The 26,167-nt window shown below is 54.6% G+C and overlaps 2 protein-coding genes across 2 annotated transcripts in view; both read right to left on the reverse strand.

The window, feature by feature from the left end:
- Positions 1-1,176: 1,176 nt before the first annotated feature.
- Positions 1,177-3,342, reverse strand: Qrfp (pyroglutamylated RFamide peptide). The gene is given in 2 exon segments (NM_198200.2): positions 1,177-1,794; positions 3,262-3,342. A coding segment is annotated over 1 exon segment (375 nt). The 5' UTR covers positions 3,262-3,342; the 3' UTR covers positions 1,177-1,419.
- A 2,714-nt stretch (positions 3,343-6,056) lies between these two features.
- Fibcd1 (fibrinogen C domain containing 1) overlaps positions 6,057-26,167 on the reverse strand; it is a 33,727-nt gene continuing 13,616 nt past the window's right edge. Inside the window, 3 exon segments of the mRNA NM_001107829.2 lie at positions 6,057-9,443; positions 9,893-10,072; positions 14,299-14,395. Coding sequence (NP_001101299.1) covers positions 9,184-9,443; positions 9,893-10,072; positions 14,299-14,395 — 537 coding nt within the window. The 3' untranslated portion in view covers positions 6,057-9,183.

The following is a 26,167-nucleotide window of genomic DNA, read 5'->3' on the forward strand; positions in this document are numbered from 1 at the left end:
ATGTTGCCATAGAAACATCAATATAAGTTCTCATCTCAGCAGTCACAGCCAGCCCTGGAGTGAGCTGCTTCTGACGGCTGTGTGTGACCCGGGATGGGATGTAGGAGACTCAGCAGCCTTTGAAAGGGATGCTCTGCTTGGCCCCAGGCCTGCACACAGCCCAGACCGAGCCTGTCCCCCCTACACACACCTCCCCTCGCCTCCCCCAGGTGGAGATGTCGGGTTTTTTTTTTTTTTCCCTCACACTCATTCTGAGAAACTCAGGGAACAGGGAAGTGGAGAGGAAAACAGCCTGTGCCTTCTCCTCTCCCTGCACCTTCGCCCAGCTGCCAATTAAGGGGCTGCTTGGAGAGGTGTACGGGGTACAGGCAACCTGATTTCCATCTCCCCAAAGTGAAGGCTGGAGGAACTCAAGAAAAGAAGTTTCTGGGGCCCAGAGGACCTGCAAGGAGGAGGCCAGCATCCCATTATGATGCTACACTTGTTACAACTTTTATTTCAGAAGATACACAGGGTAATTCCTAGTTTGGGTATTTGAAACTCAACCTTGCTTAGCACAAAAACAACAAAAAATCCCACCCCTTTCAGGGTTCAGTTCCCAGGAGGCCCTTAGGTTAGCTAACACTACCGTGGGCAGCCAGAGGGGATGCACCGGCCATTCAACGGGCAGCTTGGTGCCTCTGCCGGGCTTTCTTGCCAGAGGCGTCTTGTGCTAATGGGATGGAGAACACACTGACTGTTTTGGGTTTGTTTGCATCTGGGTTATTTTCTTCCTCTTCACTTCTAACTTTCAGACTCTCAGTCTATACACAGCGGAGTGTGTTGTTTCGCCGCGGCCCTTCAGATGTCAGCTACCGGCGTCCCTTTGGGGACTGTCAGAACTTTGATTTCCCGCTGTAATTTCTCAGTCCACCTACTGACAAATGAACAACAGAGCCAGAGGCCTGTTGTATCCGTGGCCCCATCACAGCCTCAATGCTCTGCCACTGGGGGATGGGGGCTGCTCCAGTCAGACCGCTGGGGAAAGACGAGGCTGAGACAGACAGCAGCTGGAGACAAGCGCTGGGAGAAAGACGCATTGTCTTATTAACCAAGACACACTGGGTCCTCCTGTGTGCAGAGTTGGGGGAGGCTTGGGGGGGTTGTTAATTTTAGGGGGTTCATTTTTGGGGGTTTTATTTATTTATTTAATGTATATTTCAGATGGTTGTGAGCCATCTCCAGCTGGGTTTTTTTTTGTTTTTTGTTTTTTTGGGTTTTTTTTGTTGTTGTTTTAACACCACCCAGGTCTTTCACTTTAGCAAAGTTGTAAATAAAAACAAACACACACCTATTCACCACCAGATTCATTGTGATATTCTCTCTCAAGGTTGGGGCCCAGACTTGAGTGGACAGTCAGGGCAGAGTCCACGCAGGCCCTCACCGGCCGAAGCGGAAGCTGAAGCCTCCCTTCCGCCGGCTGTAGCTGCTGAGCTCCTCTGCCAGAGTCCCCAGGGGGCCGCTGGCCTTCTCTGAGTCAGTGGGCAGGAACCCCGTGGCTTCACTGCCACTGTCCTGCCTCCCTAGACGGAAGCCAGTGTGCTCCCTGCGAGAGGCCTGCTGCTCCTTGGCCACCACGAGCAGGGCCTGTGGCCGTGGACTTTGAACTGAGCGGGGGGTGTGTCCCTCAGTCAGCTGGACCCAGCTCATTCTGGCTCCGATGTCACCGATGTCTGTGGGTCCCCTTCTGTCCAGCAGAGGAAAGCAGGCACTCAGAGGCAGGAGGAGGCAAAGCCAAGAGCAGAGGCACCTCATCTGAGCACAGGAAGGGGAGAGAAGAGGGGGTGAGTGGCCACCATTTGGCCACATAGGATCCCAGGCCCCAGGATCCCCAAGGTCTCCGCAGCCTTTGGAGAGAAAGCTGCTGACTGCGCTTAGCCTGATTCCCTAACAGCCAGGCCACCGGGCTCTCCTAGCCAGCGTGGGAGTTGGCGAGCTGGCTGTACCAATTAGGTTGATTCCCATTCACCTGCAGCCAGGGAGCCGCCTGCCTTGGTGGCTCAGTATTAGAATACCAGGGCTGCCAGCTGGCTTGCAGAGGTACCTGGGTGGCCCTCGGGGCTGTGTGTATTTGGGTTCAATTTTCTATTATAATTATTGACACTTGGGCCGTGGGCAGAGTGAGAAGCTGCCTGTGTATTCAACTTGATAATGAATAGGTCTAGCAGCTCTGCTGGGAAACCCCACTGTCTCCCTAATTCAGGAACAAGTTGCTCTTGGGAGAGGGGGAAATGGGTCTGGTGGCCTTTGTGTAAGTCACGCATCTACCTGGGGAGGAGCTGGAGGTAAGGCTGGGGACAACCAACACCCACTGAACTCCCTGGACAGGACAGGCTCTGGGCTAAAGATTACACACATGAATGGATGGACCTCTCTTCACAGTAAGTCTATCTGCAGCAAACTCGGCCCCACCACACACTCTGGGCTCTCACATCAGTGCGGTTTCTTCGTGTGCCAGTCCTTGGGGAATCGATTGTGTCCTGTGTGCAGCCATCCAGCCCACCAACTAGGGGGCCACCCCCCAATACCTCAGGCTCAAAGAGGCTCAGGGTTTGCCCCTAGCTTCATAAGGGAGGGAGCTGAGTTCAAGGCAGCCTTGTTACTCCGTGCCCCCAAATCTGTCCCAGAGTCCCCCCCCCACCGCTTGTTGGGACCGGTTCTCCCCCTTCACAGAGGAAGTCTGTTTTGCAATGTCCATGGGTGAGCTGGGCTGGGCTGGCTCATCCTCTGAGGAAACCCCTGAAGCTGGAATAGAGGGGAGGGGAGGACTTCTTTCCAGAAACAGCTCCCTTGAAAACATTTCAAAGAAGTGAGCTCAGCCAGAAAGCTTCAAAAACAACAACAAAAGCAGCCCTGCTTCTACCCAAATCCAGCTCACTAAGCCCCCTGGTCCCCAGGGGCTGGAGTAGCCTCCAGTCTGCTGCTGCTAAAGGGGCTGTCCTCAGGCCCGGATAGAGAGGACCCCCACGGGGGACAGACAAGCCTAGTTGCCTTCTCCCCAAGGAAGGGGAGGAACAAGGAAAGTTCTTTATCTTACGAGATTAATACTTCCTGGCTGGCAGCTAGGGTTGACTGGCTCTGGTGGAACTTGAGCTGAGGATGAAGCCGCAGGTCTCACACAAACGTGCCCTTCCCTTCCTGGTGTGGTTCCGGCTGCTTGCTGCACCTGCCTGCACCCAGCTTACCTGCAGAGCCTGTCCTCCTGTCCCCTGCTGAACTCACTGTGCTGTGGGCCGCTCTAAGAAGGGCAGGCGAGTCCCTGGGTCCCAATGTCAGGCAGAGCTGCTCAGGTCCCGAATCGGCAGGCATGGCTCTGGGGTTTCCCTGCTTTATGAAGCTCCCTAGTGTGGGGAGCCCCCACCTGCCTGGCTGCTCTGCATTCCTAGCCCTAGGATTCCTTTGGGGCTGCTGGTGTCGAAGGAAGAGACGCTGTGGACCACAGGACAAAGAGACACAATGCAAACAGGATGTGGTTTGATGAGAGTGCCCTTGGAGAGTAGCATCATCACGGTCGACTGCGGGCTCAGACCCTGGGTCTGGGTGGAGACATGGAGGCCCACTCTTGAGAACCCTGATGGTGCTGCCTTGACCTCCCTCCAGAGAGAGTGGGCTTACAGAGGCGCTTCCTCACCACCGTGGGTGCTGGAGGGTCATGGACACCCAGTCCCTTCTGTAGACAGGTAAGGTGTTCTGGTCTGTGTGATTCCTTAGGATACATGAAACTGGGCAGGAATTCTTGCTTCTCGGGGGTTCAGGGTTTAGAACTCGTGACTAAGGAGGCCCCTCTTGGCCTCCAGCTCCAGCAACATACTCTGTCCCAGTGATGGTGTACTCTGTCTCTCTCACCATGCGGCCCCATGGCTGGGCTGTACTTGATGCCTGGGTATATGTACTTTTTCAGATTTGGCTGCCCATCCGGTTGTAAAACCACAAGGACTGGTCCTTCTGAACAGCAGAGTACGATCATACCCACCTCCACAGTGGCTGTCATGGTGGCCTGAAGATAAGGCATCATTGCTAGCTAGAGGTGGTCCCTGGCAAAGGAGTAGGGCAGATGATGAGGTCATCAACTCCAGCTCCTTCCACACTGGCACCCGCAAGTAAGGATAGGGTTGTCTGTCACCACTGCCCCTCACCACAACGCCATGGCTTCTCTTCAGCTGAGTCCATGACGGGGTGCTGGTCTTATACTGGCATCACCGAGGCGAGTGTGTCTCCACAGGGGCTGTGGACACCTCATCTCCACAGTGCACTCCTTTTATCAGACTCCCTCTGGAGGATGCCCACAGGTGCTCTGGCCAAGGCATGGTCACTGCCCATTCCAGGGCCACTACTCAGTACAGTTCTTCCGGTGACTAATGACAATGTCCCCACCCACCCCACTCCCAGTTGAGACCTGGATTTAGCAGCTGCACGGTGGGGTGGGACCCTTCCCCCCGGGCCCCACGGCTGGTTCCTCAGCTCACACTGGGTCTGTCCTGCAATGCTGTGTCTCTCAGGCCAGAAGCTAGCTCAGACGTTTGCCTCAGTCAAAGGCTTGGCGCTGAGGCCTGGGCAGACTCCCAAAGAGCTCTCAGGCACACTCCCGGGTTCCTGCGTGCATCTGTCTCTCTGATCCTCGAGTCCTAGTACTGTAAGCTGCTGACCGCCATGATGTGGGACCTTGCCAGCAACTCGTGTCTGGGGCGGCGTGGAAGCGGGAGTTGAGGGCATTTATGATGTCATCCAGCAGCACAGGTTCATCGAGGTTAGAGGCAGGGCACAGCAGGAAGCAGTGCTACAGGAGGGAGCGTGGGGGTTGGGAAGTTCAGAAGGTTCCAAGGCTCCAGCGGGAACAGGGCTTCAGCCGTCCATCCAAGCTCCCCTAACAGCCTGGCTTCTGGACCCATCCTTATTTCTCATGGTATGAGGGAGGGCTGGGACTGGATGTGAACCGGTATATTCACGACAGCCAGTCTGGGCTGTGCCCTTGCAGGCTCCTGGCTTCATCCGAATGATCCATCCCAGAATAGGACCCAGCCTGGAACTCCATGTGGCCATGATCTCAGGCAGCCCTGAAATTGATGATGTGTCAACACCAGTCATGTCATGAAGGACACGCTACATCCTGAGGATGGCAAGACCAGCAGGGTGCCCTCCCCACAAACGTTCACCACTACTCGGGCCTCTCCGGTCTCCACACCAAACCCTCTTCCCTCAGTATATGCCCCTTGATAGCTCTAGAAAGCTCTGTGAGATTGGGTTGGTAAGACCCATCCAGCTGGCTCTTGGAGCCATAGCCAGAATGGTTCAGCTGAGGGAAACATCATGGCGGTGGCCCCCACATAGGTGGGTGTGCTCTCACAGAGTCAATTGGACACAATCACCTTGGATATCTGAGGGCCTGGCTCAGGAGTTCTGTCCCCAAGTATCTCCCCCACCCCATCCCTTCAGCCCTGTGTCCCAGAATGCACTGCCCAAAGGACAGGACACTGAGGATCCTGGGAGAGAGTCTGAGAACTAGTGTCCTGAGGCCATGTCCACAGTACAGGAGTGAGGTCCCTCCTTGTCTGCCCTCATGCCGGGCCCTGCCCTCCCATGTACTTTCTGCAATGTGGGCCCTCAATCAACATTACCTTTCATGGGATAACTTGGGCTTCAAGTTGAAGCATCTATTAGGAATGAATGATTGCTAATTAGTTTCTCGGAGTGTTGACTGCTCAGAACCCCAGGACCCATCCCCTCTAGGGGCAGTTCATCACCACTGAGACACCCGTGGGCTGCACAGAGCCAGCCTAGGTGAGACCTAGACTCCAGGACACAAGCCCTGCTGGATGCAACCTATGCAGAAGGCTGGCCTGACCTGGCCCTGCTGCCAGGCCTGCCTGTCTCTGCCTAGCCTGTCTCTGTCTCTGCATCTCCTTGGGAACGAGCACAAAACCATCTGGAGAGTAGGGCAGTGAGCACAGTCCCAGAGCACAGGATACCTGCCTCACTCTGCAGTGGCATGGAACACGTACTATCAGGGAAGGCTGGTGTTGGGTCACCACGAGACTTTATTGAAGACAGGGAAATACAAGACACTGAGTGCACAAAGCCCCAAGTAGCAACCGACCCACACTATTTGCCTGTGGGCTGCTGCACTGACCCTCAGAGCCGCTCCCCAGCCCAGGGTTCCATTGCATCTGCCAGCATGCACGCCTGCCCTGCTCCTCAAAGCCTCAGGTCTGACCCCTCCCTCACCCCCAATTCCACAGCAGCCTGACCCTGGCCTCTGGATTTATGGATCCTGCAGTTGCTGAGCCTTAGAACCTCGGGCAACCTTCACCGAAGGCAGACGGAGGCACTGAGAGGCCTCCAGATGCTTGGGTCCATGTTGCTTCACCACACTCCTGGGTTCCATGAGACTTCTGCTGGCGTGTTCCTCCTCAGATCACAGGGTTCAGGGCAGCCATGGGCCTAGCTCTTGCCCCTCGCTCATCCATGTCTCCTGCCTCAGGGTCAAGTCATTTTATTCAAAGCTGGAGGCTCACGCTCTTGCTCGGAGACTTTCTGGTCATTCGAGGGCCTGCTCTCTTCCAGAAGTGCTGTTGGGAGCCAAGACCTGCAGTGACCATGGCCACAGATGCCTGTCCTCCACCTGGAGGCTTGGGGTGACACGGGTTTGGGGGCAGGGAAGAACCGGGAACTGGCGACGCCACTCCCACAACAAACACTAGTGTCCTGCCGCTCCCACAAGCCACTAATGCCACCGGAGAGGCTCATGGCTCTAACTGGTCTCTCATCATCCCAGGATTGCTGTCCAGGTATAGCCAGCTGGGAGGCCTTTGGTGGAATCCACAGAGCCAGCTAGGGCTTGGAAGGAAGTTTTGATGCTTTGCAAAGAGACAGCCACACTGCTAAGACCCTAGTGTGGGGTGTGGAGACCCTGCCCAGGAAGGCAAGCAGTGTGACTGCCAGGTGACATCACTGACTCACCCTGGTTAGTCATCCATTGCCAAACCAAAGTAGGTCTGGTGGGTCAGGGCCCACGGCCTGCTGACATTATCATGTCTCCATGCACCTGTCCTGCCCCCACCCCAAAAACATTCCTGATTTCCGTGGCTACTCTGATTATGGTTGGCAGCCATCTACACAGACATCAGACCAGTGAACTCAAGCCAGGGCTGGAGGCTGTGGCCCAGTGTGCTGTGACAGTGCTCCCAGGGACAGTGCTCCCATGGACAGTGCTCCCACCTGCCCTTGGAGGGTGCACATGAGGAAGGTGAAGGACTATTGACCTGGTCTCTCCCTACTTTTCCCTACCTTGTGCCCATTCTGCCAGTGTTTGGCAGAACCACACCCCCTAGAGTACCAACCTGTCCTGGGAGAGGGCTTGGTGTCCCTGGGGCAGTGGCTGGGCTGAAAGGGCTGTCATTTCCGATGTGAGCAGACAGGGATGCTTGTCACCCCTCACCTGCCCACCAGCTGCCCTGGTGGGATGAGCTTCAGTTCCTGCAGTCCTTGCAGCTCAGTCCTGGCTGGAAGCTCTCCTGTCCCACACTCGCATGTGTGAATCTGTTGCTTCACTCGAAGGGGTTTGTTTGATACCACATCAGAAAGCGCTCGGCACTTCTGAGCAGCGCTCAAAGCGGCAGCTGGCAACAGAAGCCACTTCAGCAGCAGCCTCGGGGGTGGGTGGTGTCTGCCGGGATGTGTTTAGGCTCCTACCCACCTCTGCAATGAAGCTAGGTGCCGGGTGTCGAGGACAGAGAGGGAATGGGAGGGGACTTCCCTGTGTATCCCTTGTCCCATCAGAACCATGGCCACTCTACCCATGCTTCTTGCCATCAGCTTGGGACATATAAGCAATAGCCAGCCTTGTCTAGCACCTAGGATGGCTTTGACTCCAACCGATGTGCGACAGACCCTTGCTGAAGACCCGAGGCTCAATGTGAGGGACTGAGCGGGTCACACAGTTCATCAGCGGGGTTCAGGCTTTGGCACAAGTCTGGCAGAAGGAAGAGGCGTGGGTCTCTGCCTCCTGACTGGAGGTCACCATTGCCATCTTACCACCCAGTCCTTTAAAAGCCCCTGTCAGGTTTCCATAAGAGCGTCTCAGCTGACAAGAAGGTAGCTGAGGGTGGGGCTGCAGCCTGCCTTCCTGGGGGATAACCTGTGCAGGTGTTGAGAAGGTTAGACAAGGAAATGTCCAGACGTCCAACCTGCTTGATGCTTTGTCCCCTGCCCCGTTAGGCCCTGATGGCAGTGTCCATGATGGCCAGCAGGGGGCAGCCTCTCTGCAGTCTTGGGCCATGCTGAGTCCCAGGGCTGGCTGACTCTAACTCTGGCTTCTGAGAAGATCCTAGAGTCAGTCCACAGAGGTTGGCACCACACAAGAGCCTGACACAGCCTCACCCCAAGAGGTTCTCACTGGCTTAGGCCAGTCCCACCCCACCCCTCTTGCCCCACAGGCAGGACCCATGGTTGCCCTGCAGGAGGGCAGGTGGACCTTGTTTGAGGTGGGAAAGCAAATGAGCTCTGAAAGCAACCAGGAGAATAGAAACCCCCGCCCCAGCTCTTCAGAAACCCAGGGGAAGGGTGGCCCAGGGGACTGGTCTTGGCCTTGGGGCTTTGTAGGCAGCTGTGCCCCGGCTCAGTTGGCCACAAGTGAGAGCTGTGGCAGCTGTTCAAGGTCCTCTGATAAGAGGTAGGGTCTCCAGGCCCTGGGGGATTGAAGCTAGGGCAGGCAGGCAGGTGTCAGGCAGGCGAGGAGGTCTGAACCTTCTTCCACTTTTATCTGCTGGAGGGAGGGGGCTGGAGTGCTCTCTGCCCCCTACTCTGGATGGTTTTGCAAAGCCAGGAAAAGTGGGGGATGCTGCCCTACCAGGATGCAGCAGACAAAGCCCGGGCAGGTGGGATTTGGGGTTGCCAGGTGCCAGCTCCACTGTTAGAAACAAACGATCATGTTACCTGATACACAGGGACCTGGTTGGGAAGGGGCGTCACTGGCTCAGGGAGCTGAGTTTCAGGGTCAGCCCTGGGCCAGCCCTACCGAAGAGCAGGCCAGCCATGCACAGGTGAGCAGAGCGTATTCTCGAAGCAGTGGGCATGGGGTGGGCATGGGATGAGATGTGTGTGGACTAGACATAACCAGAGGACACTAGCGCTGGGCAGCGTGCCAGTCTAGCGGTCCTCACGGAGTGGCCGGATCTTCATCTCCGAGAACTTGAGTGAGTACTGCCATCCCGTCCAAGAGGACCACTCGACACCGTCGGCGTAGGAGGCGTGTGGGCCCCGCAGGTACTGGCCGTTGAGGTTGGATGTGTGGCAGTTGCGGTACCACCAGGCCCCTCGGTAGAAGGCGGCACAGTTGTTCTCTGAATGGTCGCTGTCCCGGTCTTTGGTGGTAAATCTCATGCCACTGTGCTTCAGGAGGGAGTCGCCTGTAAAGCATGTGCACACAGGGGTGGGCAACTGGGCAGACGCCCGGGCAGGAGCATGCACAGGCCCCCCGAACGCTGTCCACCAACCGTGTGAGTCTGGGTATGCGAGTATACACACCAGCCCCATGCCACTCGCAGGCATTCTGGCTGTCCCTGTGTCCAGTCTGTCTCTAACCTCCTCCCTGCTTTCGGACTTGCCCATTCCTTTTATTGAGACGAAGCCCAGAGATCTCATCTACACCCTAATAGCCCCATAGAAGCCAACCCCCAGGATCTCTTGGCTCCAGCTCTGGGCTCAGCATTTCGCTCTGTGAAATGGGTAAGTTGCCCAGGCTCCATAGGGTTGCGAGAGCGAGGACCTGATGGGACTTGTGACCTAGATCCTGAGCCCAGAGAGCAGAGGGGCTTGACCCGGCAGGCCAGTTCTCCCTGCTGCACCGGGGCCTCACCTGCAGTGCCAGAGTAGTCAGCCACCGTGAGTGGGTACCCATCCTCCTCAGGGTCCACAGAGAACAAGCCCACACCAAAGCTCCCGTAGTGGGCATAGGCGGTGCCATTGTCAAAGTCCTCTAGGTCCACGTGAAGCTCATATGCTGCTTGCGTGGTCAGGGCGTGGATCCGCTTGAGCCCTGAGGATGGGGGAGGGGAGAAAGATGGATGAAGTCAAGGGATGGGCGCGGATACCCTCCACCCACCCAGACAGGAGCTGGGGACAACTGCTAAGTGTGTGCTCTGGTCTCTGGGCCACTTCCTTCTCCCTGCAGGCGGGATTTGGGCAGGAAGTAGAGGCTTAGTCATCATTATCTGATTTCATGTGTTCGCTTTAGTCGGGCTGATCTTTCCGATCTTGGTGTGGCCATCCCGTGTAACCTGTCCATCTCAGGAATCTTCCTCCGTCCCCCTCCACCTTATTTTTTTGAGGCATGGTCTCTCACGGAGCCTGAGGCTCACTGATTCAGCTAGGCTTCCTGACCAGTGAGCCCCAGGAACCCCGTACCCCCATCACCAGGATGGTGCAGGACCTGACAGTGAACTTAGTTTTGAGGGGTTGTTGCTGTTGTTGTTAACATGGTATGGGGTCCACACTGAGGTTGCCTTTACTGACTGAGCCATCTCCTTAGTCCCCCAAATGTATGTATTTTGAAGTCGGAATTTGCAGTTCAGATGGGTGGCAGTGCAGGCGTCTGAACCCGGCCTCTGAGCCTTCGAGCGTGCCGTTTTCTCTGCCTGTCTTTTATCAACCTGTCGCCTTTCCCTTCGGCCTTGGGAAGGTGGCTGGTCTCTCACGCTGACCCAGGCACCTCCTTCTTTTTAATATTCATCATTCTGGTTCTCCCTGGTTCCGTGTGAATTTCCCAGTCAGCTTAGTTTCCCCAAACACAACTCTACAGTCAGTGTTTGTTGCGACCCCAGTGGGCACAGCGGGACCAGGCATGACAAGTGCTCAATAAACACTTAGTTCATAGGGCCAAGGCAGTGCCTGTCTCCTGCTATCCACGGGCCTGGTTCTGCTCACCCCTGCCGCCTACCCCCTTCCTCTCTCCCACTCTCCTGCTCTCTGGTCCTTGGGCCATCCCAGGGTCTCACACAAGCAGGGCACTTCCCTGCCATCAGCATCAACCCTTGATTAAGAGGGCATTTAATTAAACGCCTCACAGCTTCGCAGGCCTAGAGTGTTCCATCGGTCCCTCCCCGTGGGCTAGATTTTGGGTTTCCGTGTGCACGACAGCTTTACGGACCCTCCTTGCCCAACCCCAGTGTTCTCTGCCAGGCAATCAGCAGATCACCCCAGGACCCCTGTTCCCCCTTCAAACCCCCTGCTCAGAACTGCTGACTCTGTTCAGCCCTGAGACCAGGAGGCTGTGGAGTTCACCCAAGAGCGGGCAATCCCACTACATCCCACCTCCCTGCCTGGCCTGTTCTCCCCAGGGCTGCTGTCATCAAGGCAACTCTCCCCTCTCTGGGCGTGGCTTGAACAACTGTGCAGGACTGATGGACAGATGCTCAGGCAGCAGGTGACCATGGCAACAGCCTCCTGGAAGCCAGGTACAGTCTCAGCACCTTGGTGTTGGCTTCCCACATACCTACATAGTGATCAATCAGGTGACATCAGAACCTGATTAATTACAGAGCCTCAGCACAGCCCATGACCGAGTCACACGCTGCTCAGAACTAGCAAGGAGGTGGGTACAATGATGCCCCATTGTATGGGTGGGAGAAGGAAGGCCCAGAGAAGTTCAGTCACCTGGCCAGATCACACAGCTGGCAGGCAGCAGAGCTGGGATTTGAACCCAGGCAGAAGGGCCCAGACCCCTGTTCTTCTTTAGACCTTAGCTGAGACAGATTGCATTTTTCCAGGAATAGGGTATGATGGAGACAGCACTACAGTCCGCATACTACAGTTCGGGTTAACGGTCCTGGGCTTTGGGTGCACCTTCCTGGTGCCTTGCCCCGGGGGGCCGGACGAGCTGCTTGACAAAGGGGTGGACCTCTGAGACCTGTCATAGTGCTGTCCCCGTCCCCTTCCTCAGCCTCCTCCATCTTCACTCCAGGAAGCTCCCGCTCTCACCAACTCAGGATCTCCGCCAACCATGTCTCTGACTCCCTGGACAATGGGCTGGGAGTTACAATGCAGCCTAGTTGTCCCTCAGAGTGACACAGGAGCCCACACCACACACAGTCACCCCAGGGAATTCCAAGGCTCAAAGACCTGAATCTAAGGCACACCACACAAAAGCATAAGGGGCCAGCTAGATGGCTCAGTGGGTAAAAGGGCTTGCTGCCAAGCCCGACAACCAGGGTTCACTCCTTAACATAGCGAAGAGAACTAACTTTTCTAGTTGTCCCCTGATCTCGACACACACCACGGCACACACACACACACATACACACACACACACACACACACACACACACCTGTACACATAATAGATGACAACAAGTAAAATTGAATTAAAAACGAGGGCTGGAGAGATGGCTTAGAGGTTAAGAGCACTGATAGCCCCTCCAGAGGTCCTGAGTTCAATTCCCAGCAACCACATGGTGGCTCACAACCATCTGTAAAGAGATCTGATACCCTCTTCTGGTGTGTCTGAAGACAGCTACAGTGTACTCACATACATAAAATAAATAAATAATTCTAAAAAACACAACACACGAAAGGACAAATAAATAAAATTTAAAAGCATTGTAAATAGTGCCTGAGGAATGGCAGACACCTGAGGTCAACCTCTGGCACATACACACACACACACACACACACACACACACACACACACACACCCCAACCTGCATCCATCCATATTACCCCACATACACATACAAAAATTAAAACTTCAGGAAACAAGCAATAGTGGGGGAAAAAAAACAGAGAGGTAAATTAATGAAAGCAGACATGTGTGATGTCTACCTGTAACTGTAATATATAAAGAGCATCTGTAAATCAATAGAAACAGAGGAAGCCCTCAATGAGAAGGTGATGGAGGGGCAGAAAAGCAGAGGTGGTGATGAAAAGCACAGGGATGCTGAAGGCCTCCCGGTTGACATTCTTGTCAGGGCTTCTCGTCTGCAGAGCTAATCAAGGCCCTGCTTAAATGCTTCCTCCCCACCTTCTACAGCTGCTGATAGATTTCAATTAAGATGCCACCAAGCAGCGAGCAGTGAGGCGCCAACCCTGCTCTAAGCTTGTGGTGGGAAGTGGGGACAGCCTTTAGCCGGTCACCACCGAGTTTCCTTCACATAACCACCTCAGGTGGGTGAGGAGGAGTGTCCCACCCATTCCTGTTTGTGGCCCCTCATCGAAGCAAGCCCCGGTCCTTCCCTGGAGCCGCCTGGGCTTCCACACCCAGCATAGACAACAGGATGGCCTCCTGGCTGCCCCAGGGCCTGATGTGTGACATTTAAATGGCCCCATAGTGAGCTCCCAGCAAACTCTGACCACAGTCCAAATGGTGTGCAGCCTTCCCCTATAGAATTGTCCCCATCTGAGCACCAGGATGGATGGGGTGGACCCTGCCCTCCTTGCCTCTGGTCAAGGACCATGGACTGAACTGACACCACAGGTCAGCATGCTGGTGCAATGCAAGTCTCTTCTCACCAGGGAGCTGTCCCACACCACCTGGCACCCACCCTGGATCCCACTCCTCAGTATGAACTCACCTCTCACTGGAGGCTCACCCTCAGTATCCCCAACACGGTCACTGCTGGCCCCGAGGGCAGTACAATACCCGGGGTATCCCCAGTCTTCCTGATGCCTGGGATGGGGTCCCCATGCCCACCGCAGCCAGAGTGAGCCATGACTGTAGAGGGCTCCTAGGCAGTCCCCAAACAAGACAATGCTTCTGGCTTCCCGCCTAGAGTTACCGAGACAACCCCTCCCTACCTCCTATGAGAGGCCTGAGAACTGAAGAACGGTTATGTGGCTGAGTTTGGTTTGTTATTACTGTTGTTGTTTTTGGGGACAGGGTCTTAATATGTAGCACTGTCTGGTCTGGAAATCCTAAGCACACCAAGCTGGACTCAAACTTGTAGCAATCCCCATGCCTCAGTCTCTCTGGTGCTAGGGTTACAAGCATGAACCATCATGTCTGGCCTTAAACTATGTAGCCTGGCTGGCCTGGAACTGGGGTCCACCTGCCCCCTGGGTGACAGCTTTCCCTGTCACGTTGAACACTGCATGTTCATGGGACCCACACATAAAGGTCTTCTGTTGGTTCTGTTCTCAAGCTCTCCATCACTTGAACCTCCTTAGTTGCTCCCACATACCAGCGAATGGCCTCAGAGACTAGAGTGGAATCTGTTTAAGGACATGCAAGGACCCGGCAGAGCATGGAATCCCCAGGGTGCGGAAGCTTACCCAGCCAGTGCTCCCCTGTAAGCTTGCCGAAGCCCTCCCGGTAAGCCTCCCAGCCTCTGAAAAAGTTCACAGAGCCATCCTCCCGGCGCTGAAACACCTGCAAGGGCAAAGGAAGGACAACATTGGAGCCAGCGGCATAAGGACCCCAGACCCTTGACTCCCACCCTTCCTCACAGCCCCACCCCCGCCAACATGGGACACAGGGATGGGCTGGGGTGGGGGCCAGGCCACCCACTTCTCTCAAGAGCTCCTGGTTCTGGGACCTGGAGCAGACCAGAGTCTCAGAGGCTCCTGCTGACCAGAGGCAGGTCTGACTAACCCACCACAGAGCCCTGGACTGTCCCCACAAGGAGGAGTTGCCACAGTGGGGGAACCTCAGCTCCCAGGCCCACTTCTGCTGTGGGTACGGGGCTGAGCCTTTCCTGGTTCTCACCAGGAAGCTGTGGCCCCACTCACACAGTGCTCGCAAGCTGAACATGAGCTCTCTGTGTTTTGTCGGTCTAAGCCAGGCGTGGTGGCATGGCACTAGGAGACAGAGGCAGGAAGAGCGGAAGATCAAAGTCATCTGTGGCTACACTGAAAATCCAAGGGCATGAGCTTCACGAAATGCTGTCTCAAATAAAAGAAAAAAAGTTAAACACAGAGGGAGAGCGAGGAGAGGAAGGGGAGGGAGGGGGAGAGGGGGAAGAGGAGAGGAGAGGGAGGGGGAAGAAGGAGGGGGAGGAGAAGAAGGGAGTGGGGGAGAGAGGAAAGGTGGGGGAAGAGAGGGAGAGGAGGGGGAGAATGGAAGGGGAGAGAGTGAGGGGGAGAAAGGATGGGGAGGGGGAGAGAGGGAGATGGAGACAGGAAGGGTGGGGAAGACAGGGAGGGTGGAGGGAGAGAGGGAGGGTGGGAGAGATGGAAAGGGAGAGAGGGAGGGGGAGAGGGAGAGAGGGAAGAGAAGGATGGGGAGGGTGAGGGAGAGAGGAAAGGTGAGGGAGAGAGGGGGTGGAGGGAGAGAGGGGGTGAAGGGAGGGGGAAGGTGGGGGGAAGATTAAAGGAGGGGGAGAGAGGGAAGGAGAGGGGCATATGCTTGATGTTTTTTATTGGAGTTGTGTTTTGTTTCTGAGACAGGATCTCCCCTGTACTGATCTACCTGAAACTCACAATGCAGCTCATAGCAATCCTCCTGCCTTAGCCTCCCAAATGCTAGAATTGTAAGCATACACCATACTATGCAGTCCATTCTCAGGTTCTTTTTTGTTTGTTGGTTGGTTGGTTGTTTTTTCTTTTTTTTTTTTTTTTTTTTTGGTTCTTTTTTTCGGAGCTGGGGACCGAACCCAAGCAAGCGCTCTACCACTGAGCTAAATCCCCAACCCCTTTTGTTTTGTTTTGTTTTGTTTTGTTTTATGTACAGCATTCTGCCTGCATATGTGACTGCAGGCCAGAAGAGGGCACCAGATCCCATTACAGATGGTTGTGAGCCACTATGTGGTTGCTGGGAATTGAACTCAGGACCTCTGGAAGAGCAGTCAGTGCTTTTAACCACTGAGCCATCTCTCCAGCCCCCATTCTCAGGTTCTTAAGCAGCTCCTCACCTCAACCCTGACCCCCAGATTCCCACCTCTCACATAGCTCCTCTCCACAAACCACGTACTCCTGGCAGGATCCAGGGGGTGTGGCCTGGGAACCCTGGATCCAAACCACTTCTGAGGGAGGCCCATGAGTCCTGAGCAGGCTTCGGGTGTGACTTGGGTACCAACGAGCCGCCAGAGCCGCCGCTGTTCTTTTTAATAACATTCTCGATTTGGGAGTCTGAAGTCCCCTTGGTTAAATTGCCTTGAAATAAGGACGGTGCTGGTCCCGGCCGAGCTGACGGGTATTTACGCGATCGCTGACAGTCCCGTTCTGGGGCCGCCTGGCCCACGCCGCCTTTCTGTTTAACAAGCCTTTTCCTGCTCATTTGCAGAGGCAGCGCCCACCTGCCTCCATCTGTGTCTGTCTGATGTCAGAGCTCTGGCTGCCACTTTCATTACTAAGCAGCCAGGTTCCGGCAGCTCGGAACCGCCCGGGTGCCCGGGCAGAGCATCGGCGTCTGCTCTCGAGATGCACCAGGTCCCCAGGGACGCGTCAGTCACAGACAGTTGGGCAGCTCTGACGTCACAGGCTAGGGGGGGAGATGACACTTTTTTTTTCCTCCTGCTTCCCTCGACCTGGTCCTGCCCTGAAATATCAAGTCCTCAGGAGGGACCCGCTGGGTGGAAGGAAGTTCGATACGGCTTGGGGAGATCTGAGCGGTGTGGAGAGCCGTATTGACTGATGCACATTGGGACCCTGAGCACGCGCCCTTTGAAAGGCTTAATCCTGGCAGAAGCTTAGGCCCTCCCGAAGGCAAGGCGAAGGCGGCAGACAGGCTGAGCCTGCTTCTGCTGGAAGAGGAGGAGGAGGAGATCCGTGGGACCAGCTGTCTGGAAGCCCCCACCCCCCGCAGGCCAGGCTCCCACTGGAAGCCCTAAGGCCCCCACCCCGTGGATCCCAGTCCCCTCAAATGGGGAAGTCGAGTGCTAAGGGCCTGGACTAGAGCCTATGGCTGCTGCTCGGATCTCTTCACCTCTCCAGACCTGTTTTGTCATCTGCGAATACCACAGGCTGCCAGGATCCACGAGCTTCCTGCAATGGGTGTGCGGTCAGTGCTAGCTGGGCAGATCAAGAGGAGCTTAGAAGGCCTGGCCAGTCTCCTTTCTCCCCTCTCCTCCTTATCCTGCTCTCTCTTCCAAACGCCAGCTCTACACACCTCCTCCCCAGGCTTCTTGTGCTACCAGCCTTTTTCAGGCATACGATCCCATCCAGTCTCTCTAGATAACTAGTTCCAAGGCATAAGGTCCAGACTGCCCTCAGGGGTCTTGGGGCAGGAAAACACAGAAGGACCAGTGTGTAGGGGACTCTCCACTACATACACACACACACACACACACACACACACACACACACACACACACACCATACACACACACCACATACACACACACACACACACACACACACACACACACACACGGACACACATATGGACACAGAGCAGATCTAGGGTAGAAGGGAAAAAATAGTCTACACAGAGAAACGCAGCTTCCTAGAGACAGAACCCTGACCCACACTGGCCTGCTCTATAGCGCAGCTCTGTCCTTCAATTCTAACAGCAAGCTCTTCATCCTGGGACCTCCGCAAAGAAACCCTTCTAGTGCCTTGCCTAGTGAAAGTGGGGTGCCAGGCTTCCAACCCCTCCATGGGAAAGAAACTTGTGGGGAGCCAACAGGGAAGTCTGCTATAGAGAAGGGTGTCAGAGAGGAACAGCACCTCCCACAGGCAGCCAGGCCCAACGCAGGCTGCAGGCAGTGGAGTTGAAAACACAGAGGTCCAGCTGTGCCCCTCCTGAAAGGATGAGGGTCAGAAGGGACACTAAGGTTTCTGGGTGGAGCCTCCAAGTTCTGCAAACTATCCCCAGAGAGCTCAGAGCTGTGGGCCTGGCCCAGCCTGCTCTTCAGATGCACTGCGAGGGCCCTGTGGTCCCGAGAGTTATAGTTCCTAGAACTTGGCCTGGTCCTGCCTTTCCCTAACCCTAAAGGGCACAGTAAAGCAATCCAAGCCGGGAGGGCTGAGAATCAGACAGATGGTGCCGGGCCCATTGCTTCCCTCCAAGGCACCCGCTGTTCACCACGTCCCTCCTCCGGCACAGATGGGCTCTGTGCTGCTTCTGTGTTCTGTGTGTTATGGCGGATAGAGCTGGGATAGTGGCAAGGTAGCCAGCACATGCTCAGCCACTGCTCCACTGCTGACACAGCTGCTGTTACCCACCAGACTGTCCCCACTGCACTGCGGCCTTCACCTGAATGGTCACCTGAGGCGGACACACACCCTGCGCCCACCAGGGCTTCTCACTTCTTTCTTTAAAGTGACATCGAATGGCCAACGTTCATATTAGACTGTTAGATTTGGCCCTGAAGAAACCATAATGGTGGCCTTGGGAGATAGATCAGTTCAAAATTGCTTGCTGTAAAAGCACAGTGCCTGAGTCAAAACCCTTAGACCCCTGTAGAAAACTGGACCTGGCTCTCTGCACCTTTAATCTCCACATTAGAGGACAGAGACAGGTGGCTCCCTGCCAGCCTAGGAGACATGGTGCGCTTCTGGTCCGGTGAGCGATCATGTCTTGAGTCAATACTGTAGAAAGCAATAGAGGAAGACAGGCCATGTCCTTCTCTTGTGTCAGCATTTCAAGTGTGGAGCACACAGCCACATTCATGTGAATGCACTGTGTGTTTGCACACACATCCATATAGCACACTGTGAACACACCATGCGCTCAAACACATCCATGTGAACACACTGTGTGCTCATACACGCATCCACATGAATACACTGTGACCACACTATGTGCTTGTGGACACACTGCATGCTTGTATGCACACAGGAATACACCAAGCCAAGCCAAGTCTAAGGACACACAGTGGGGAGGCCGCAGAGACGGTGGATCCCTGGAGACTTGCTTGTCAGTCTTTCCTACTTGGCAAGCCCGATGACACACTCTCAAATTAAAACAAAAAGGTATTTCAACTGGGCATGATTTTAATCCCAGCACAGAGTAAGAAGAAGGCAGATTTCTGAGTTCAAGGCCAGCCTTGAACATGATGAGACACTGTCTCAGCAACGACAACAAATGGGTACACACAGCCTGAAGAGCAGTGTCAGACATTGTTCTCTGGCGTCCATGTGCACACATGTGCACACATATGCTTACACACGCACATGCACACACCAACACACACACATACACACACCAACACAGATACACACACACAGACACACACACAGACACACACACACAGACACAGACACAGACACACACACAGACACAGACACACACACAGAGACACCCACATATAAACACACACACATACACATACACATATATACACATACACTCTCTCTCACACACACACACATACACACGCACACACATACACACACAGACACAAACACACACACAGGCACACACACATACACTTACACACACGCACACATGTACGTGCATACACAAATACAAAGAAACCTTAGCATTTGCCAACATGGGCATTGAAGTTGCACTAAGACACTCTGTGACCCACCCTTGAGGAGCCACAAGACGTCCCTGCCATGGCTTTGGAGATGGGACTTTGAGATCTTTGGACCAGGGCTCAGAGGAGTGCACGTCCCACCCCCACACACAGGCAAGCAGTCGCGCAGTCTACATCTACATCGGAAACGGCGGCGGCAGGAAATAAGCAGGCTGCGCCATTCCCTACTGTGTCCTCTTCTGCTCTGCTCCATTCGATTTAAAAAAGCAACGTTGATCGCAACCCAGGAAATTGATTTCGCCACCTGCCAATGGATCCAGGCCCACAGTTTAAGAACTGTTGCCGTCAGGTTCCTGGTGTCTGCCCTGGGCCATGCTAGTCATGGGTTGGATTTGGAATGACTGAGCGTCCCTGCGCACACGCTGGTACCCACTGGGGTACAGTGTGTGTCCTAACAAATTCTGAGAGGCCCACGTGCTCCAGATAGCCAGATGGACAAGACCAGGGTGCTGGGCGCATGGGTGTGTGTTTTGACTCTGAGGCCCAAGGCAAACTGCAGCTGTGACTTTGGAGTTCTGAAAATCAGCTGGATTTTAGCATCGACGACAGGATGGCGGACTTTAATTAGAGAGCAAGGTTCAGCTGGACAGGAGGCTGCCAGCCACAGGCCTGAAGTGTCTACACCCCCTCCTTCAGCCCCAGGCTTCCCAGGTAGGCAAAGGCTGAGGAGGCCAAGGCCAGAGCAAAGTACTTATTGATCAACCCGGGGCCTGCAGTGGGTGTCGGCCCAGCTCCTGAGCTTTACTTGGCTTCCGGCTTGGAAGGCAACAGAGAAACACTCACCGACGCCGAGGCCTCCTGGGCCGGAGCCATGAGTGGGAAGGCAGACAGCGTGTGTTTTCTTGGTTCTGATTCTTAAAACCCAGCCTCCTGCTACCACAGCTTGGAAGTCCCACCCAGGGGGTTCTGCCAAGGAAGTGTGTGGTTCACATGGTCCTGCAGATGGTGCTGGGCGGTTTCAAAGGACAGTCAAGATCGCACTTGGTGTAGTTGATTGTCCTGGGAGTGTCAGCAGAGCCAGAGGGCCACATCAACACCCATTGCCTCCTCAGCCTTTCTCCACAGGTCTGGGCCTAGTGGAGTGTCCACTGTAGGATAACCCTGTCCAGCCCACTCCGTGCCTACAACAGCACTGAGCTTAGAGCTGGTATCCTAAGTGGCCAGTGGGATCTGGGATCACAGAAGTTCCATATGTTTCTCAGAGGGGGGAACGGGCCTCGCACTGCAGCTGTGAGGGGGGTGGGGGTGGGGGGGTGGTTTAGGCTCCCATCCGGCACTTGTTGAGACCAAGACTGGGAGTGCATGTGACTTTTGGGATTAGGGATGGTCAGAGACTAGAGATGGTGTATGCATTCCCTGTGGAGACATCCTGTGGCCTGGTAGATAAGAAATTAATTAAGCCTGCACACCCCTGAGCCCAACTGTCTCTCAACCCCAGGGGAGCACCCTTGAGTGGCACCCAGGAGCCAGGGTACTAAACTCTGCTAACAGTGTCACTGCCCATGTCTTGGCTTCTCCCGTGGAATCATGGCTACCCCCGAGCCCATTGTGTACTGGGCATACATGGATGAGCACAGCATCAGTGAGCTGGCAGTCCCAAGACACAGGCATACCAAAGCCTGCAGACACAGCATAGATGCATCTGACAGGTGTACCTCAGATTCATCATATATTAACTGGAGATTGTGACAGACAGTCCCAGGCCCTACAGTTTATGTGAGGAATCAGAGTTCAATGGTAGGGATGTAGCTCAGCTGACAGAATGCTTGCCTCACATGCGCAGAGCCCTGGGTTCAATCCTCAGTACCGGGTGTGATGAAACATTCCAGAAATCTCAAAACATGGGAACCGGAGACAGAAAGACCAGAAGCTCAAAGTCCTCCTCGGCTACACAGCAACTTTGAGGCTAGCCTGAGCTACATGAGACCCTGTCTCAAAACCAAACTATTACACACACATGACATGCTGGCACCCAGCACTCAGCTATGGCTCTGGGCAGTTGGGAACTGGGGAGGCTGCTATACTTGGAGTAACACTGAGACCCTGAAAATCAGGGGGTGAAGGAAGGATGCTCTCCCACAGGCCATGACCCTGGGGTAGCAGTGGTCCCTATACCTTAGAATGTCCTCAGGAGAGGACGCTTTAGATTATCCTAGTCTGAGAAGCTTGCTGACCTGGGGACAGGTAGGGGCCTGCCCAGCAGGTGACTCTGGGAGTAAAGCAAGGAGGAGCCAGGGAAATGCTCCACCTTCGAAGATATCCTCAAGGTGCTCCGCCCACTTCCCATGGCTGTCTGACTCGCAACAAGTCCTGAAGCCATGTTTCCCCCTCTGAGCCCTTTCCTTACTCCTCCTTTTTCTTTTTTTTTTTTCCGGAGCTGGGGACCGAACCCAGGGCCTTGCGCATGCTAGGCAAGTGCTCTACCACTGAGCTAAATCCCCAACCCTCCTTACTCCTCAAGATGAACCAGAGTCAGCATAAGCTGGTGACACACAGTAGGCCTAACATCTGTCCCCTCCCCCAAACCAGCTGATGGCTCACAGTAGGTCTGACAGCTGCCCACAAACCTGCTGATGACACACAGTAGGTTGACAGCAAACGAACCCCACCCCCCACCCCCTGCCAAAAAAAAAAAAAAAAATAAAGAAGACAGCTGCTAGTTCCAGAAGGAAACAGCCCGCTCCTTGTTTGTGACTGGAAATGGTACCCCCGGGCTTGGCACCCTGCCACATTTCCCAGGCTTGGCAGTCAGGGCCTGCTGGCTCTGGCAAAACAGTGCTCCGAGCTGCCATTTATCCAGTGCTGTGCCTGGTGTTTCACGTGTGGTGTCCCATGGACACTGTGCGCTCGCTCCACAGTGGACGCCAGAGTTGTGGAAACTGACCTGCACCAGGTGGAGGCGGCTTCCTCCAGCAAATCGGGAGAACAGCAAGGGGGAGGCACCAGTCCATCTCTTCAGTCAGTGTGAAGGTAGCGGGGCTCTGGGCAGCAGTGTGGGGACACTCCAGCAGGTCACTGGCCCTCCTGAGGGGAGGGGGCTGGCCATAGTCTCTCTGGCAGTCTTGTAGCCTGGCCTCCCCAGCATAGGGTCCCCTGGAGCTTTTGATCTCTCTCTACACCGACTGCCTGCCAGGTTCCTTTGAAGTTCTACAGACAGGGCACGGCTCTCCTCCTGCCCCACAGCCTAAGGAGGAGACAGGAGGACGTGGGGAAGGGAAGCTTCCTCTTATACGGAGCCAATTAGAGGCACATCTGAACCCGAGACCCTACTTGCTCAGTGGGAAAATGCCTGGTGCCCGGCAGAAGGTGTGAGTGGGTGACAGCCAGGTAGGGTAGTGTGTGCATGCACGTGTGTGCATGTGCGTGTTTATGTGTGTATCTGCATGTGAAATTGTGTGTATAAATAGGCATATGTGTGTATATAAGTGTGTGTGAGACTATGTATGAGTGTGTGTGTGTGTGTGTGTGTGTGTGTGTGTGTGTGTGTGTGTGTGTCTTGAGTCTCTACTGGAGGAGATGTGAGATCCACCCATGATTACACAAAGGTAAGGCTTTGGTTACAAAGGGTTTCCTCCCCTGCCCAACCTGCTCTCCACTCCACAGAGCATCCTGAGGGCCCAGAGGGGAGGGTCACTCATCTGAGCAGTGTTGTAGGGGGTGAGGACAGTGCAGGTGCTGTCCTAAGCCCAGGTGACCTCAAGAGAACACAATCCCCACCCACCCTGCCTAGGACAGGGATAGGAGACATAGGGGCAGGTGGTAACCTGCAAGACGTGAGGGAAGGAGGGTGGAAAGTGGGTCAGGGTGATCACAGAGGCCTCGCAGAGGACACGGCTAGGGCTGGTCTATACCCAGTGAGGAAGTCTCTGGTCTGGGTCACAAGACCATCCATGGTGCCCTTTCTCAGTTTCTCAAGTTCAAAGTTCAGCGTGTCCTGACACCCCTTCATGTGAAGTCTCTTCCTGGCCTGGCTTGTATGAGCCTGTCTGAGTGTGGGACAGCAAAGGGTCTGGCTTAGTCACCATCAGGGGCCAAGTGAGTCGGAAGGCCACCTTGAAGCATCTATCTGTCTGCCCGAGATCTGTCCAATGGCAAAGGGCTCCAAGCAGCATCGCTCCCAAATGGTACCCCCACTTCCAGAAGCAAGGACTCAGAGTCCATGGAACTCATGTTTGAGTTTTATTCCACAATCACCACACCCCTCCTTGCCTGTTAGGGTCACCCCTCCCTTGGAAACCCTGTGATACAGAGAATTCACTCATACCTCAGAAGGTGCCCGACTACACGGACCCGTCACCCACATTTACCACTGTCCACTGTCCTCTGACTCAGACCCTCTTATATCAGATGGGTCAGTAATATGAAGCAGCCTTAGTCCAGAACTGAGCCCCTCTCTGTCCACCATCACCAGGTCTCTAGACTAAGATCAGGCTCTCTCCGGTGACCCCCCCAGCCTAGACACAAGCCAGCTCCCTTGTCCTTCTGCCCTCTCAACTGAGAGCTTGCCTCTCTGCCTCAGTCCCAGATGACTCCCTGTGCCTGATGCTCAATTAATTGTTCGGAGCAATAAATTGCATTGACTTGCTTCAGAAGGCCTGGATTTTCCCTGGCCAGTCTGGCTGAGTCACAGAGGCAAACCTCTTGCTCTCTCCAGACTGCTCTGCCAGCCTTTGGGAATAGAAGGAGCATGGGGCAATGCCAGGCAGGAAGTGGTATTCGGACTACAAAGAACCTCTCAGACTGGGCCCGATCCTGCCCACTCTGGTCTCGAAAAGGCATGCTGTGACGGAGAAGCCCACTCACAGGTTTGAGGCCCAGCACAGCATCCAGTCCGCTGAGGAGGACCATCCAGTGTTGGTGCCTGAAGCTGGGTGGTTTTGACAGGGAACCTAATGAGGATGGATGGGCCAAGAGAGGCCAGCACCTTCCCAAACAACAATTGAACATCCAGGAGAGTCTGTGTGTGTGGAGGGGGTGATCCTGACAGGTGCCCGCAGGCATCTAGGGGAAGATTGCTTCAGACAGAAGCCAAATGGATATGAACGTTTCCCAACCATGCAAGCACTTTGCAGAGCACTCTGGCCTCTCCTGTAAGAACCCCCCCACTCAGGCGAAGGGGTGTCAAGTCTAAGACGGGCGCTGTTCCTCACCTATCCCAGTTAATCGTCCCTGAAGCCAAGGCCAAAGGAATTACCAGGCCCAGACCCTGACTGACTCCCCAGAAGATTGGCTCCAAGTCAGCCCGAGTGGAAGACAGATGTGCGGCAGGCAGAGCCTCAGTCAGGCACCAAGCCCCCCTAACCCTTAATTCTGATTTCTGGGCCTGGCAGGGAGGGGCCTCCTGGCTGGTCTGCCTGCCTAGGAATCCCAGAGGCAAAGGCCATAACTCAGCCTCTTTGCAGTTAGAAAAACAAAAGAGCTTTTAACCCCAGACACGGATCTGCTATGTTTAAAAGCTCTCCCCTAGAGCCCGAAGACAAGTTTAGAGATCTGTCCATCTTCGGGGTCTCTGGGGATCCTTGGTTGCACTCAGGCTGGTTCCTAATTGCAGACTTTGCTCTGCTCCTTCTCTGCACTCGCTCTGCCCCCCCCCCCATATCTCCTTCCCTTCTACTGGGGACACCGACCCCTTTCAAAGCTGCTCAGGCTGCCTGCTTTACAAGTCCCAGGTGCTCTCTGGAAACACTTCCTACCCTTCTGTTTTGTAGCTTTAACTGGCGTTAAAATCCCCCTTGGACGTCCATCGGCCTAGACATCAAACACCAAAAATAGTCAATGCCAAGGGTCTCAGGTAAGCAGTGAGCCAAGGTCAGAGATGGGCAGAGTGGCCACACCGGGAACGCTCTGCCTGTACTTCACGGAACCAAGGGGCCTCCCTTCCTGAAGAGTGAGATGGGGTGGGGCAAAATATCTGAGTGGCTCCTGGTAAAACACTGGCTTCTAGGTCAGTGTGGACCAGGAGGCACACAAGTGGACTTTGCAATTTCTTTTAAAAACCGAACGAGCCAGGGGTGATGGTGCACACCTTTGGTCCCAGCACTCGGGAGGAAGAGGTAGGTGGGTCTCTGAGCAAGAACTGCATAGAGAGATCCTGTCTCAGATAAATGAAAGAAAGAAAGGAAGGAAGAAAGAAAGAAAGGAAAGAAGGAAGAATGAGAGGGCTGGAGAGGTGGCTCAGCGGTTAAAAGCACTGACTGCTCTTCCAGAGGTCCTGAGTTCAATTCCCAGCAACCACATGGTGGCTCACAACCATCTGTAATGGGGATCCAATGCCCTCTTTTGGTGTGTCTGAAGACAGCTATAATGTACTCATATACATAAACTAAATAAATAATTCTTTAAAAAAAGATAAAAATAAATAAATAAAAAAGAATGATTGAATGAATAAGACTGTGCGTGTATGCATGTGCACATGCATGTGTGTGCATGTGTATGTGTGAATGCCTGTGATTGGGAAGGTTTCAGCTTGACCTCCGGTGTCTTCTTCGACTGTACCCCACCTCATTTACAGAGACAGGGTCTCTCCCTGAGCCTGGATCAGCTGACCAGCAAACTCCAGGAAATCTGTCCCAGCCTCCCCCCAAACTGGGGTACAGGCTCGGGTAGCCAGGCGCAGCTTTTATCCTGGCTCTCATGTGTGGGGTGCACACTCTGCTGACTGATAAATAATGCTATCCCCTCAGCTCTCGGCCTTGGCTTTGGTTTGGCTCGAGTGCAGG

The sequence above is a fragment of the Rattus norvegicus genome, chromosome 3, assembly GCF_021556685.1.
Source record: "Rattus norvegicus strain SHRSP/BbbUtx chromosome 3, alternate assembly SHRSP_T2T, whole genome shotgun sequence".
NCBI lineage: Eukaryota > Metazoa > Chordata > Mammalia > Rodentia > Muridae > Rattus > Rattus norvegicus.